Raw genomic sequence first — 15,980 nt, 5'->3', positions numbered from 1 at the left:
ACCGTAGCCCAGCTTCATGGAGACGGTTGCGAATGGTACTCGCCGATACCCCAGGAGCAACAGTGTCCCTAATTTGCTGGGAAGTGGCGGTGCGGTCCCCTACGGCACTGCGTAGGATCCTACGGTCTTGGCGTGCATCCGTGCGTCGCTGCGGTCCGGTCCCAGGTCGACGGGCACGTGCACCTTCCGCCGACCACTGGCGACAACATCGATGTACTGTGGAGACCTCACGCCCCACGTGTTGAGCAATTCGGCGGTACGTCCACCCGGCCTCCCGCATGCCCACTATACGCCCTCGCTCAAAGTCCATCAACTGCACATATGGTTCACGTCCACGCTGTCGCGGCATGCTACCAGTGTTAAAGACTGCGATGGAGCTCCGTATACCACGGCAAACTGGCTGACACTGACGGCGGCGGTGCACAAATGCTGCGCAGCTAGCGCCATTCGACGGCCAACACCGCGGTTCCTGGTGTGTCCGCTGTGCCGTGCGTGTGATCATTGCTTGTACAGCCCTCTCGCAGTGTCCGGAGCAAGTATGGTGGGTCTGTGTTCTTTTTTCCATTTCCAGGAGTGTATTTTCGCCAACATATGGAGGGTAAATTAAGTCACCACCAACTATAATCGTGTGAGTCGGGTATGTGTTTGAAATCAAACTGAAGTTTTCTTTGATCCTTTCAGCAACTGTATCATCTGAATTGGGAGGTCAGTAAAAGGATCCAATTATTATTTTATTCCGGTTGCCAACTGACATCTGCCCATGCTAACTCACAGGAACTATCTACTTCAATTTCGCGACAAGATAAACTACTATTAACAGCAACAAACACGCTACCGCCAACAGTGTTTAGCCTATCCTTTCGAAACTCCGTTAGGTTCTTCGCAAAAATTTCGGCTGAGCTTATTTGCGATTTAGTCAGGTTTCAGTGCCTATAACGATTTGAGTGCTTTCTATTAGCGCTTGGACGCCTGACCTATTCAGTGGAATCCGAAACCCAACCACCCTTTGGCGCAAGTCGAGGAATCTGCAGCCTACACGGTCGCAGAACCGTCTGAGCCTCTGTTTCAGACCTTCCACTCAGCTCTGTACCAGAGGTACGCAATCGGTCCTGTGGACTATGCTGCAAATGGTCAGCTCTACTTTCAGCTTGCAAGCAAGACTGGCAGCCTTAACCACTTCTGTTAGCCGCTCGAAACCAGAGAGAATTTCTTCTGATCCAAAGTCACACACATCATTAGCATCAACGTGAGCAGTCACCTGCAGTTGGCTGCACCCTGTGCTCTTCATGGCATCCAGGAGGACCACATCTGGAATGACTGCACCCAATATGAACTCGGAGTGCACACTGGTTTTCTTTCCCTTCTTGTCAGCCAAGTCCCTAAGGAGCCCCATAACGCGCCTAACGTTGGAGCTCCCAACAATCAATAATCCCACCCTCTGTGATTGTCCGGATCTTGCAGGTTGATTGGTTTCCTCTGAAACAGGACAGGCGACAGCATCCGGCTCAGTGACAGTGTCAGTTACAGACGGCACCTGGAACCTGTCAGACAAACCGGGGAGGCCTTACGTACGGCCGCCTGGGAAGTCTTTCGCCGCCTACTTCGCCCTGGGGCGACCTCCCACTCGAGCACAGGTGAGGGGTCAGCCTCAGTGCGAGCAGTAACTGGGCTGGCCACTGGTGAGGACCGATCGGAGGACTCGGACGTGCTGGACGTCCGTTGGATCCCCACGGCCGGCCCACAACAGTGGTGCCCATCCACTGCAGCCTCAAGCTGTGTAACCGAAGTCATCACAGCCTGAAGCTGAGACCGAAGTGTCGCCAACTCGGCTCCCATCCGCACACAACAATTGCAGTCCCTGTTCGTACCAACTACCGTGGAATACTAAACTACGCATATAAATGGAGTATCGGCACGTGCTGCGCAACTCTACTGTAGACCCTGACGAAAACGCAGGAACTGTGTCTAATAAGTTACACTAATACGCAGAGATTCAAAAACCTAAGTACCGAACCACTCAGGTGGAACTAAATAATTCGCCTCTGATTATGAACTTGTATTATGTCACAAGATCGGTTTACTTTCCGACGTAAACGAAAACGCGAGAACTGTGGCTGTTAAATATTAAATAAACATGCAGAAACTCGAGAAACTAAACTATTAAAGCACACTCAGATGATATTATAAAATTCGCTCCTGGTTAGGAACTCGTGAAAGTGACAAAATCGGTTACTTCCCTGTTGCTGCTTGTGACTCAGCTAGGTACTGCTGCATTTTGTTTATTATGCGACTACACTCAACTATGTGGAAGACTATCGAGATGCCAAGGAGTACAGCGTATGCAGGTGAAATCTTTCATACAATAACAAGCATTATAATGATAATGAGTGTACTGGTAGCAGTCAAAAAGAAATACCTCCAGTAAGACAACTGTACCTAGTCTGAACTATACCAGCGAAGTAAATTACAAAGAATATTTTACTTTAGCGGAAAGAAGTAGATTTAAAGAAAACTTGTAGGTTTGATAATAACATTGCAATTCTGTCCTAAATGTCAAATAACTTCGAAGCAGTTGAACGGGACAGAGAGTGTCTTAGAGGTTATGAGATGACTATCAACAACAGTAACGGAAATATAATGGAAGGTATTTCAGTTAGATTAGGTGATGTTGAAGAAGTTAAACTAGAAAATGAGACAAGAAGTATTAGATGAATTCTGTCATTTGGACAGCAAAACAAATGACAAAGATGGATGTGAAACGCACATAAAATTCTGGCTGGCGATAGCAGAGAAAGTACTACTGTAAAATAACATCAAATATTACTTTGAGTGGTAGGAACCGTTTACCGAAGGCATTTATCTGGGAAGTGAAATATAGTTGATAAACAGTTCAGACAAGAGGAGAAACGAAGATTTTGAAATGTTGAGATATGCCGTGACGAAATAGTGCGGTTTATTGGATGGGTATATCTGCTATTTAATGAAGTGGGAAGGAAAGATAATTACAGATAAACCTGAGTAGAAGAAAGGTTGGGTTGACAAGACATATTTTGAGGCATCAAGTAATCGTCAGAATGGTAATAGAGGGCAGAGAGGATCGTATAAGGAGACTGATCTTTGACCACAGTAAGAAGGATAAGATGGACGTAGGATGTAATAGTGATGTAGAGATGAAGAGGCTTGCAGAGGGTAGACCCATATGGAGAACTCTATCAAACGTGTCTTCAGATCAAACACTACAACAACAAAAATGTTAAAAGTAAAAATGTGTGAGGATGAATAGATATGGAATTACTGATTTTGACAGTAGTTCCAGGTGGAATATGATACGCATTAGCTAGCTGGAGAACTCATCATGCCAGCCCAACATACAGAAGCATGCTGCATTTAGGTCCCTGATACACTCTCTCTTGATTTAGAGGAAAACAGCCTCAGGAATGAGCTAGATACAATAAAAAGTATTGGCATAAATAATGACTACACAGACAGACCAACTGGCAATTTATGCAGACAAATACACCTCCATGTATATATAAAATGTTTTTTAAATGAGCAGACAGATTTCCAAGTCAGTTATTTCAGCAATTTTAAAGATCTACTTTAAAATTAAAGTTATTCACTGCACGTGTCAATTGTGTAATAATTTGATCTCTAACAAATTCATCTTCGATCACACCATGTACATCATCAACTGAGAAGCGCTTACAAAGGTGTGTATGCAGATATGGCTCTTGAGTGAAGTGATATATATTAACAGAATGAAGAAACCATTGCATGGTGGTGTCAAAAAGTTGAAAACACTTTCCTTGGATTATGTGCTGGCTTACACTGCTCATTTTTTCCGTTGTTTCGAACATATTTTCCGCATGTGACTTACTGAATTTATAACCTAGCATCAAACCTTTTCATGACGGGAACAAGCACTTCACTTCATTCTAGAGCAAAAATAAATCATGTATTAAGACAACTTACAATGCATGGTGTATTTAATAATGTACGAAAATTTGTGACTAAAGGTTTTCTTAATTCATGCTTCCAAACGCTAGTTAGCTTCCTACCTTGGTGACGATGAACACGTCTTCTCTCTTCAGCTTCCCAGAGTCGAACCACTTCTTGAGGGTGTCTCCAATCTCCTTCTCGTTGCGGTAGGAGTAGGCGGTGTCGATGTGCCTGTAGCCGGCTGCCAGGGCCGCATCCACGGCTTTACCCACTTCACCCACCTTGGCCTGAAATTGTGACGAGGTTGATGAGGCAGACCGTCGTTTGCCTTTGGGAAAGGTAGTTCTGCAGCTAACGTAATAATTGCCTCACTGAGTGTACAGCAATGAGAAATAATGTTGGAGCAAGTTATCAGCCCCCTCCATAACAGTAGCAAAAGCTTTCTGCTCTGCGATGGTCTTTTTATGAAGGCTTGCTTTGGGAGTTGCGCATGCGTGATCGAGCTGCTTCCTCTGCAGTGCGACTTTCAAACGAATCTTCCATTACAACACGGCATTACGCGCACCGGCATTGCTGCTTGCCCACAATAAACAACAGCCATCACCCGTTGGTGTCGAATAGTTCCGGTGGGGAAGTATTGCGGAATGCAGGAAACGTTGTACGGCGACAGACCAGAGAGTTACATATGGTATAAAGTGATCTCTGATACTGAGACTGTCCACTAATGCTGCTCTATTTTTGTGTCTCTTTATTTTAGTAGTCTATACAAAATCTTACTTCTCTAATCAAATAAAACGTAAAGATAGCGAAATCATTTTCATGTTTTAAAATAAAACATAGTTCATCTGGAGCAACTACCCCTTTAATTCGGCCTCTAATTATTTCGGTATTGTTCTGAAATTTTTTTTCTGTTAACATCCTTCATAGCAGTGTCAGTACTAAATTGTAATCAACAGAGAGCTAGTAGCCTCAAGTTTCCTTTGCCCTACATTTTCATGTATAAAGCATTGGATTTTATGCTGGAATAATTAAAACTATGCTATGTGAAGATATTTAAGCATTTTATGTATTATCATCATGTGTTGAGCTAAAATGAACCTTATTGCTTATTAATTAATGCTGATTTTTGAATGAAATTTTCCTTTAATCAACACACTGTAATCGAGTGTAAGAGCAATGTTGATCCACAGGACATGTTTGACGACAAGGGCAGTTACCTCAATGGTCAGCTGTGTTTCTTACAGCCTATACGCTTCACATCCAGTAGCACGTTGTTTGAAGACACCTGTCTTGTGGTCTGCGTATTTTGATTGAGTAAGGAATTAGTGAGACGTTGAGACAAACTGTTTTAGTGTGTGGGACTCCTTTTGTTTGTCATTGGCATAAGCACCTCACGGCCCCATGGGAATTACCAAGGGACCCGATGATAAGAATAACAACAAAACTAGTATTTAACAAATTTCTGCAAAACTTCATTGTGCATGTTTGTTGAAGTTAGTTATTTGCTTAATTGGTTTCATGTTCCATGGGTGATTTTGTCCGATAGATCGCAGTGATGTCGAAAGACTCATTTTACATTCAGATCGCAAAGTAATTTGTACTATGATTACATTCTGAACATTTCTAGCTACTTTTTTCCAAAACTAAAAACGATGTACAGATGTTGTGAGTTAGTAAGTCCTATCTACCACTTTTTACTCATTACAGTATAGAAATTCTCCTACAGAGAAGAAGGAGAAACGTTCGCCATTTGTTTTCAAATTTCACTTCGCTGTCTGTGAGATATTTTATATCACTGGTAAGTGATCAAAACTTTTTGTTGCAGCATTCTGCAGCTCCTTCTGTGCTAAAGGCAACCTTAATGCGAAGTAATGAATGTCATTTTTCCTTATGGAATTGTAATTATGTACATCATTGTTCCTTTAGAACTGTTGCGAATTATTTGCAGCAAACATCATGGGATGAAGCAGTAATCAGAATGCTCAACTCCTTAAACAGATGTCTACAAGGTGATCGTGGGTGATAGTAGACTTGAGCGTTGCGGATCCCCATATGTGATTTCTTTCCAGTAAGAATTATGTCCCCTGTCTATGTAGGTTGAATTACTAAGTGCAACTTCCTGCATACTTTTTGTTGGATGGGTATGACGTTATCCATTCGTTGGCTGTACCATCAATCCCATAGAACTTCAATTTATCTAGAGAGTACTGTGATTCACACTGTCAAATTCATGAGGCAGGTCGCAGAAAATACCAACCGGCGCTATTTTATTATTTAATCTGGTGAGTGAACATGTGAATGGCATTCTTAGTGGATGAACCTTTGCGACACTCGAACTGTGTTTTTCTGAGGATATTATTGTCGTAAAGGTGAGATACTGTTCTAGGATACATCATCACCTCAAAAATTAAAAAAAAGAATTGTCAGCAGTGAAACAGGACGGCCGTTATTGACATGTCTCGTACGATCTTTCTTAAAGATGGGTTTAGACGCTAACATATTTTAGTCTCTGGAGAAATGTCTTGAGTTAGTGAAGCATTACGTACCGGTACTCCAGATAAGACCAGACTTTTTATATTGGAACAAATTTTTAGTACTCGATTGGAGACACCATCAAAACCAGATAAGCTTTCATTTTTGAGAGAATGTATAATATTCTTCATTTCAGGATCAGAAGTTTATGATACATTTATATAACTGAACTGTATGAGAGCTACATTTTCAACATTCTGGTATGCTTTTTCTGTTGAACTGTTTGTTCTTATGCTTTCCACTGTGCTTAGGAAATGATTATTAAATACATTTGCTACCTCTGGCTTATCATTTATAGGCAGTCCATGTAGTTCGATAGTGATGTTATTCTGTTCTATGGGTGGTTTCCCTGTCTTTCGTTTCACTAAATTCCATGTAGCCTTAAGTCTGTTATCGAAATTACTGATTTCTGTCAGTATCTGCATATTCATTGACTTTTAAAACATTTCTCAGTAACTTTGAGTAGTTTTTGAAGTGTGTAACTACTGCAGGATACCTATTTGTTCTTGCCAAGAGATACATATCCGCTTTCCTTGCACGAGATATTCTAATTCCTAAATCGATTCATGGGCTTTTACATGGCAGTTTAGTGTCCTTTCTGATTAGCTCATTCAGAAATCTATTTTCAAATAATGATGTGAATTTATCATGGAAGAGATTAAATTTTATGTTTGTAATTGGTTTATTAAAAATTTCATCCCAGGTCATCTCATGTAAAGTTCTCTTAAAAACATTTGTCGTGGTGTCATTAATTATTCTAACTGATTTCCACTGAAGAGTGTCCATACTAAAATGCACTATTATATTTGTCCTAATTAACTATACATCATGATAAAAGAGAGTATCTGTTATGGAATCAATAGTTCTTCTCTTACTTTGAGCTTCACTAAAGCAAATATTATCCAATAGGGTCCTACTGTCTCCTTTATCCATCAGTTCAAAATTTCCCAGTGAAGATCTATATACTGTAACAATTAAAAGTGAATTATTTTTCAGTACTAATTCACAAGCACATATTTCTACATGCTGATCATTATAAAATCTAAGTACCTCACGTTTTTGAAGTTGTGTTGTGTCTTAATATATGTAACAACTCTTCCTTTTCCCATGTCAGATATGCATCAATCAGCTGCTACAGTGTAATCTTTTATATGCAACTTATCTAACCTCTGGCTATGTGGTGATTACACAGGTAGAGCAAGTCTATCTTTTCAGAGCTCTCTACATTTTCCGAAAAGACAAAAGGCTCTTCTGTCTCATTACTCAGTCTTTCAATATTTTCATGAAATAAATTAACCTTAAGTTTCTGTGCAATCTTAATCGTTTAGTGGGGCTCTTGTGTTATATTCATTTCATTCAAAATATGGTGCCTCAGCCCTGTTTCCCTCATCAAACAAAGGCGCTCCTCTGACACCAGGAACCACAGGGCTCTTGCTTGGCGTTGGTGGCCCCCATATATCACCTGCAATAGGCTCAGTCAGTTTACCTTTCTCTCTCTCCTATTCAGATGTAGACCAAGCCTAGTATATCCCCATCTCCCATTGGTAGCAACGCGCACGCACTCTTTACAGTCAGCACCAACCTGCTCATCTCAGTGTTTGCAAAGCTCACAGCATTGTTAATCCAGGACTGGCCACGTTACTGCAGAACCTCCGCAAAACTCACATCTGTGTGTGTGGTTGCTGCTCCTGTTTCATCCAGGTCACCCCTAATGCCGTAATTGCTATTCTTAGTCAGGCTGTTCCCTCCTCTAACTACTGTAGTAACCTGATCCTCTTTGCAAAAACCACTGCGCAAATTTCCGATGTCCTCTGTCACCTGGCTGACAATAAGCCTAGTACTTGCCTTCACAGTACTTGTGACCTGGTACCCTGTTCCTGATTTGTCCTGTACCATGCGGGCTAGCCCCCCCCCCCCCCCCCCTTCCCCGCATGGTTACTACCTAGCAGCAAGACATTTTTCTTCCCATTCTCACTTTTTGTACCAACCTACACGAGTCTCTTTCCTAGAAGTCTGCTGCACCCTACTATGACCTGCAGCTGGATGAGGATCTTCCCCTGCTACTTCGGGTAACAAGTCACAGTTCCGCGGGAGAGCTTCGTTGAGTTCCAAATTCAGTTAACCACTACAGCCACTCCGGTGAAATTTCAACGCATAGTCTGCAAAATCTAGTCTTTGACTATCCTGCAGCAAACACGCACGCGTATTGCGCATTACAACACAGATTATACTCTTAAAAATAGAATTAAACCACTTAAAGGGAGCCGGAGGTGGTCAAATCCAAAAAATTACGATTTTTTTTGCTACCGTAAATTAATTGGAACATCCTTTTTAATGTAAGCTTTGAATTATTGTTCTACTCGCCCTAGAAGTGGAGTTATTACTATTTTCCCCCACGCCTGCAGAGGAAATGGGCGGCCGCTGAATGCATCTAATACCCTCTCGTGACTTCCTGGCAAACTGCTTGGGATTTTCTCGGCCTGTTACGCATACAGCGCCTTATGTTACGCATACAGCGACTGTGCAAGGGTTGGCTACATTGTTTTCTGTGACAAATATTACCCGTATTTCCTTACAGCTTACTCCTATATTCCTCAGAATTTCGAACATCTTGCTCCATTTAATATTATCGTACACTTTTGTTCTGGTTACGATGTCATGTTTTAGTAACCGTGTATATAAGAAGAGGAATAACGTAGGGAAAAGGAAATTAACACTAATACCAAGTTGCGATACTACAATGAATAGCGGAACATCGTCTCTTTGCTGTTTACCGTTTCGAATTAGTTCAGTGTTGCACCTATTGTTGGTAGTATTATACTTATTGTGTAAAGCGGGTAATATGCAGTATGTACAAGAATCAGGAGGGAACAATAAAACCAATTTTTCATGACTTAGCACAGCCAGAATTGTTACACAAATGTCTACACGGAAAGACGCAGAATCCTAATGAGAGCGTAAACAATTTGATTTTGGAAAGTGATTCCTAAAAGAGTGTTTGTAAACATAAAAACACTGCACTTTGGCGTTTATGATGCAATAGCAACCTACAACCAAGGGAACAGTGTGAAGTGTGAAGTTCTGAAGGCATTAGGATTTACAGCTGCACGAGCACTAAGAAATATTGACAGAGAAAGGATAAGAGGAGCAGAAAGAAGAGAAAGGCATATGAAGTATGATGGAACAACAGGCCAGAAAAGAAGACAAAAGAGGAAGCTTTTGGAGGATGAAGAAGGAGACCCTGTTAATCCATCCTATAGTGCAGGAATGTATTGAGAAACTTTGATAGTCATTTCCTGTAAATCAGAATTTTTCAAATATAAGGAACATTTTCTCAAAATCCACTCAAGCTAGAGAGATGAATTTTTTATACAGCACTCCCAGTGGTCAAACTTACATTGTAACACAGCCATTTGGCAATATGTTCAGTAGTTTCATTTCAGTTTAATTATAAAGCAATTATTTGTAAACAAAAATTTGGGTCATTAATAAAAAAATTAATTGGAAGGAAACTAGAAAAGATACTCCAAAATCCCTCTGTCATAACTGCAATACTAAACCACTCTATATGTAAAAAAAAAATTCAAATTTTTCTATGTGGTAGTTTATTCATAAATGTTCCTCAAACTTAGTGATTTTAACATGGGCAACATAGGCACCTCCGGCTCCTCTTAATACACTTTACGCTACACGAATTATCGTTGTTATCTGCAGCAAAAATTAGGTCTAGGTTAGTGCTTCACATGTTCAATATAAAGTAACTTTATTCATTTCCGCTTACATCAAGAACTGAGCATTCACTTGACTGCAGTACCCGTTAATTATTACCATGTTCTCCAAAGCATGGCGAGATAATCTACACTCATGCTCATAAATGAGAATAATTGCAGAATGCGGTGCCACACAACGTGTCACTACACAAAACTGGTGCTAATAGCCTAGGCAGATAGGGAACACACACGACACAGATCTGTCCACGGTATTGGTGATAAGTTGAGAAAACCGTCCAGAAACACGTGTGCTACAAAACGCCACTGTTTCCTGCGCATGTACTCCGACATCAGTGTGGGATATGATCACCATGCACACGTACATAGGCCGCACAACGGGTTGGCATACTCTGGATCAGATGGTCGAGAAGCTGTTGGGATATAGCCTCCCATTCTTGCACCTGTGCCTGTCGGAGCTCCTGAAGTGTCCTAGGGGTGTGAAGACGTGCAGCTATACGTCGGCCGATAGCATCCCAGACGTGTTCGATTGGTTTAGGTCTGGAGAACAGGCAGGCCATTCGCCTGATATATTTTGTTTCAAGGTACTCCTCCACGATGGCAGCTCGGTGGGGCCGTACGTTATCATCCATCAGGAGGAAGGTGGGGTCCACTGCAACCCTGAAAAGGAGGACATACTGGTACAAAATCACGTCCCGATGCACCTGACCTGTTACAGTTCCTCTGTCAAAGACGTGCAGGGGTGTACGTGCACCAATCATAATCCCACCCCACACCATCAAACCACGACCTCAATACAGGTCCCTTTCAAGGATATTAAGGGGTTGGTATCTGCTTCCTGGTTCACGCCAGATGAAAGCCCGGCGGGAATCACTGTTCAGACTATACCTGAACTCGTCTGTGAACATAACCTGGGACCACTGTCCCAATTACCATGTACTGTGTTCTTGACACCAGGCTTTACGGGCTCTTCTGTCACCATGCGTCAGTGGAATGCACCTTGCAGCTCTCCGGGTGGATAAACCGTGTCAGTTCAGTCGTCTAAAGACTGTGTCTGGAGACAACTGTTCCATTGGCTGCGGTAAGGTCTCGAGCAAGGCTACCTGCAGTACTCCGTGGCCGTCTGCGGGCACTGATGGTAAGATATCGGTCTTCTTGCGGTGTTGTACACTGTGGAAGTCCCGTAATGTAGCGCCTGGACACGTTTCCTATCTGCTGTAATCGTTGCCATAATCTTGAGATCACACTTTATGGCACACGGAGGGCCGTGCTACGACCAGCTGTGTTTGACCAGCCTCCAGTCGCCCTAGTATTCTTCCCCTCATAACGTCATCAATATGTGTTCTTTGAGCCAGTTTCAACACAGAGTCACCATTAGCACGTCTGCAAACGTCTGCACACTTACTCGCTGCACCGTACTGTGACATGCACCAACACACCTCTGCGTATGTGGACTGCCGCCAGCGTCACCGTGCGACGACCGCAGTTCAAATGCACCTCATGGTCATACCCCGAGGTGATTTAAACCTGCGAACTACCCACCAGTATCAGCATTATCCTTATTTTATGAGCATGAGTGTTGTTATCCTTATAACAACTATAGTAATGTAGAGCTTCAAGCACACAAGAAATAATAAAAACGTAAAAGAAAGCATACCTCTGTTTCCATCACATAAAAATGTTTCATAAAATGGCCGTTAATTTAAATTTTTACTTTTTGTATTAAACGTTTCTAAATATTTTTTGTTTATTTCGCTTTGAGGACTTGGTGAAACACTCATTTTGATTCATTTTTCGCTTGTTTATTTTTTTTTCAACGTAGGATTCGGCTTGTTAGCCACTGTCTAGCATAGCTCACAAGAACAATAATAAAATCATCCTCGTCAGTTATGCATAAATATATAGACACTGCCTGCCGTGGTGGTCTAGCGGTTCTAAGCGCTCAGTCGGGAACCGCGCGACTGCTACGGTCGCAGGTTCGAATCCTGCCTCGGGCATGGATGTTTGTGATGTCCTTAGGTTAGTTAGGTTTAAGTAGTTCTAAGTTCTAGGGGACTGATGACCACAGATGTTAAGTCTCATAGCGCTCAGAGCCATTTTTGAACCATATAGACACTAGTGTGTGTTTTATTTTTGTTATTGTAGCCACCATCTGGCCTCACAATGCTCAAGACCGAGGAATTTGCTAATACGCAACGAAATGAAATAGTCCCTCCTACAAATAAGATGATTTTCGAAGTGGCTGTGTACCCAAACAAAACAACTGATAAGAGGGACACCAACAGATTCGAAGGGAATGTCTGTTGGTCAGCATGTATGAGTAAGCTTACCATACTCAACAACACAGTAAGGGACACCAATGACAACTTCCAATTTTTACGCCGATCAGCTAAAATTTTACTAAGGGAACGACGTGCACAATGTAGTAACCAGAAAACTTATGTTAATCAGTCTTAGGGCAACATGCTGTTCGCTTATCCCACCTTTCCGAATAACTACACAGCCATTCACCTCGCTTATGAGGTAAACTAGACTGTCTTATTTCGACGTTAATCGTATTCGTACGTCAGTCGAGTACTGATAGTTGACGACAAACGCCTATTGTCCATGCTGAATTGCCTTTGAGCTGGAGCCGCAGTGCCTCGTTTAAATAACGGAATTTCTAAAACGTCAAAATGTTTTTACAAATACATTGACTGTACTATTCAAGTTACTTTCACAACTGGCTTAGGCTACTATTTAAATTAGGCAAATGCACTGTGTAATGACAAATATGTAATGTCGTGCATCTAATTGTTACTCGGACGAAAGTATTGTAAGATTCACATTTCAGTTTATTGGTCAGCGACATATAGGCCTAACATTAATGTAATTTTGATAAACGAGTTACAAGAAGAAGACAAATTAGCGGAAAAATATTAAATACGAATTTTAGCCTCCCGTGCAAAAGGTCCATACGATGCTGTTGTTTTATCCATGAATTACGGGAGATTCTTCACAATGCGGGACGGTTGGTAACCCTGTGTATGTGACACTTGAAGGTGGAACGTACCTGCCAAGTACCCAGGCCTACAATGGGCATCTTCTGGCCATTGTAGAAAGTGATGTGCTGCAATGTGCCGACCATGTCGTCCTAGCCTTGAGCTGCTGCGAGGCAAATGCTAAAGGCAAAGTTTCTGCGTGCTCGCTCGTTCCCACATAGATTCCAGTGTTTTGTACCTGTTGCAGCACTTGAAAAAGTAATGCTGTTATCTAGAGAGGCGTATGCAGCGCAATTAAAAGGCAAGTTGAGTGAGATTAGATATGAACCGAAATAAGAGATTATATAATTGGGACTCCAAAGGAAACATTTGAAGCACAGTGCGATACCGCCACGCTAGACTTATCAAGGAATGCCCATGTTTCCTCTCCAGCAGTTGCACAATTATGTACAACAAAATGAAACACACATGTCTGTGAAACACTTTGCGACATATCATTTCAAAACCTGTAAGGATATATTTTCACAACAGTAAATTATAAGCAACGCGGTTTTCATTTTAAGAACGATTTTCAGTACATTGGTGTGAGAGTCTGTCACAGCTTGGATCGGATACTCTTGTCATTTATGTGCCTCACCATCATAAACGTAAGTGTATGGTGGCAAATGTATTGTTGAATGGATTTAATATGCTTGCTATTGGCCAACCTGGAACGACCCTAGGGGATCAAAGACACGACCAGCAACGGCTAAATAACACCACCTGACAGGACACGGATTCTTCGCCAGCAGATGTAGGAAAATAGTCTAAACGTCTCTCAGAAACCAGCAGAAACAAATGATTTATAGAGAAGAATTCAGCAGTGGAATTCGTCGGGATGACTATGGTAACGCATATAATACGAAATACATACGCTTATTGAAATGAACTAACGCAGTCCTCTGTGTATTGATTGCTGGATTTCGTCATAGCACTGCTCATTCGGTGAATTATTATAACCGTTATTATTATGTGATGAGACTTCAAGTTCATTCACATATACACACATAAAAAAAAAGTTTTGAGTCACCTCGGTTCCGAGAACCTGTGCAGGAAATTGGAATAGAGATCAACATAAACATCATTTCCGCCTTTTTTATTGCTCATGAAAACTACACATTGCATGTTGTGCCACCATACAGCGAGACCTTCAGAGGTGGTGGTCCAGATTTCTGTACACACCGTTATCTCTAAACCCAAGTGCCATGTCCTCCTTCGTTGATGAATGTCTGTATTCGTCGTGGCATATTATCGACAAGTTCATCAAGGCACTCTTGGTCTATATTGTTCCACTCCTCCACGGCGATTCGGCGTAGATCTCTCAGAGTGGTTGGTCGGTCACCTCACCTTTTTGAATCTATCCCAGGCATGTTCGATAGGGTTCATGTCTGGAGAACATGCTGGACACTCTAGTCTCGAGCGATGTCATTATTCTGAAGGAAATCATGCACAAGATGTGCACGATGGGGGGCGCGAATTGTCGCCCATGAAGACAAATGCGTCGCCAATATACTGCCGATATAGTTGCACTGTCGGGCGTAGGATGGTATTCACGTATCGTACAGCCATTACGGCGCCTTCAAAGACCACCAGGGGCGTACGTCGGCCCCACATAATGCCATCCCACAACAGCAGGGAACCCCCACCTTGCTAGGAACCGTTAGCGCTAGGATTTCACCCGGAACAGGTCCCGCCCACTCAACCTCAGTTTCCCGGTCTTTGTTCGGCGCCTGGGCATCGTTTCAGTTGACCCACGTGGCTTACCGCGTTCGGCTGCACTTGGAGTGAATGTTACATTAATATCTTGCTAGGTCTTAAATTTTCCCAGGTAGTTAAAAGACACATTACAAGAAACGTGCACAATTGGCCTCAGCTGTGCCAGGTACTTCCACGGCAAACATAACAGAAAACAATGTAGCACTGAATTCTTTAAATACGAGAACTCAGTATCCAGATGAATAGCCTATGAAGAAACATACTTCTATGTGAGGAAAAGCACCCAAAGCTAAAACAGGATAAACCCTCCCTCAAAGAATAATTTGTTTGGGGAAAGAGGAACCACAGTATACTTGTCACTTAAGTTTCAGAACTCAGACAGTATATGTGAAACAAGCACCAAACTTCACTATACTTCCTGAGGGCATCAAAATTACTTTGTTGTTGCTCGATCGATCCAAGCGTATTTCGCGTGGTATTCACTGAATAGTTTTGCTGAAAAATTTTAGGGGTGAAAGAGGAACTAGCACAGCATGAAGGACGTTTTACAGCCATGAAACACCGCAGCATATATTTCCTCCATAACTGCTCTGTGACAAACATAAACATCACATTATTATTTTTTTAAAATGGTTTGAATGACATTTACGAAATTAATAAATCTTTTGGTTAAAAGCAGACAGGACAAAGAATAACGACACATTATTTTCCTGAGACGTTTGCAACAGCATGTAGGTCACTAATCACACAGAAACAGCTACAATTCTTTGTAACCTCGTTTATAATGCGCAGGTATGGTATTGGAAGAATTTACAAGTTAAAATTCACCCATTACCCATGCAAATACTAACGAAATATGTCATACATGCAAATATCTTACTGCTTTCATTAGGCATTTCTACTTTATGACATTCTTTAATTTTCGTGAGCTACTATGAGGGCCTACATAAACAAAACAACCTTCACTTATTTTTATATAACGGTGATTTTAGACAATAGAGTTATTAGAGTGCATCCATGGCTTTACTGCCGACATGACAGATTC

General features: G+C 41.9%; 1 protein-coding gene across 1 annotated transcript in view; it reads right to left on the bottom strand.

The window, feature by feature from the left end:
• Positions 1–13,372, bottom strand: part of LOC126425004 (1,5-anhydro-D-fructose reductase-like) — a 51,549-nt gene extending 38,177 nt beyond the window's left edge. Inside the window, exons 1-2 of the mRNA XM_050087903.1 lie at positions 13,252–13,372; positions 4,059–4,226 (exon numbers count right to left, since the gene is read on the bottom strand). Of these exons, the coding sequence (XP_049943860.1) occupies positions 4,059–4,226; positions 13,252–13,326 (243 nt within the window). The 5' untranslated portion in view covers positions 13,327–13,372. The remainder of the gene's footprint in view (positions 1–4,058; positions 4,227–13,251) is intronic.
• Between the last annotated feature and the right edge of the window lie 2,608 nt (positions 13,373–15,980).

This window comes from Schistocerca serialis, chromosome 10 (assembly GCF_023864345.2).
Source record: "Schistocerca serialis cubense isolate TAMUIC-IGC-003099 chromosome 10, iqSchSeri2.2, whole genome shotgun sequence".
Lineage (NCBI taxonomy): Eukaryota > Metazoa > Arthropoda > Insecta > Orthoptera > Acrididae > Schistocerca > Schistocerca serialis.
This window is presented reverse-complemented; position numbering and strand designations above follow the sequence as displayed.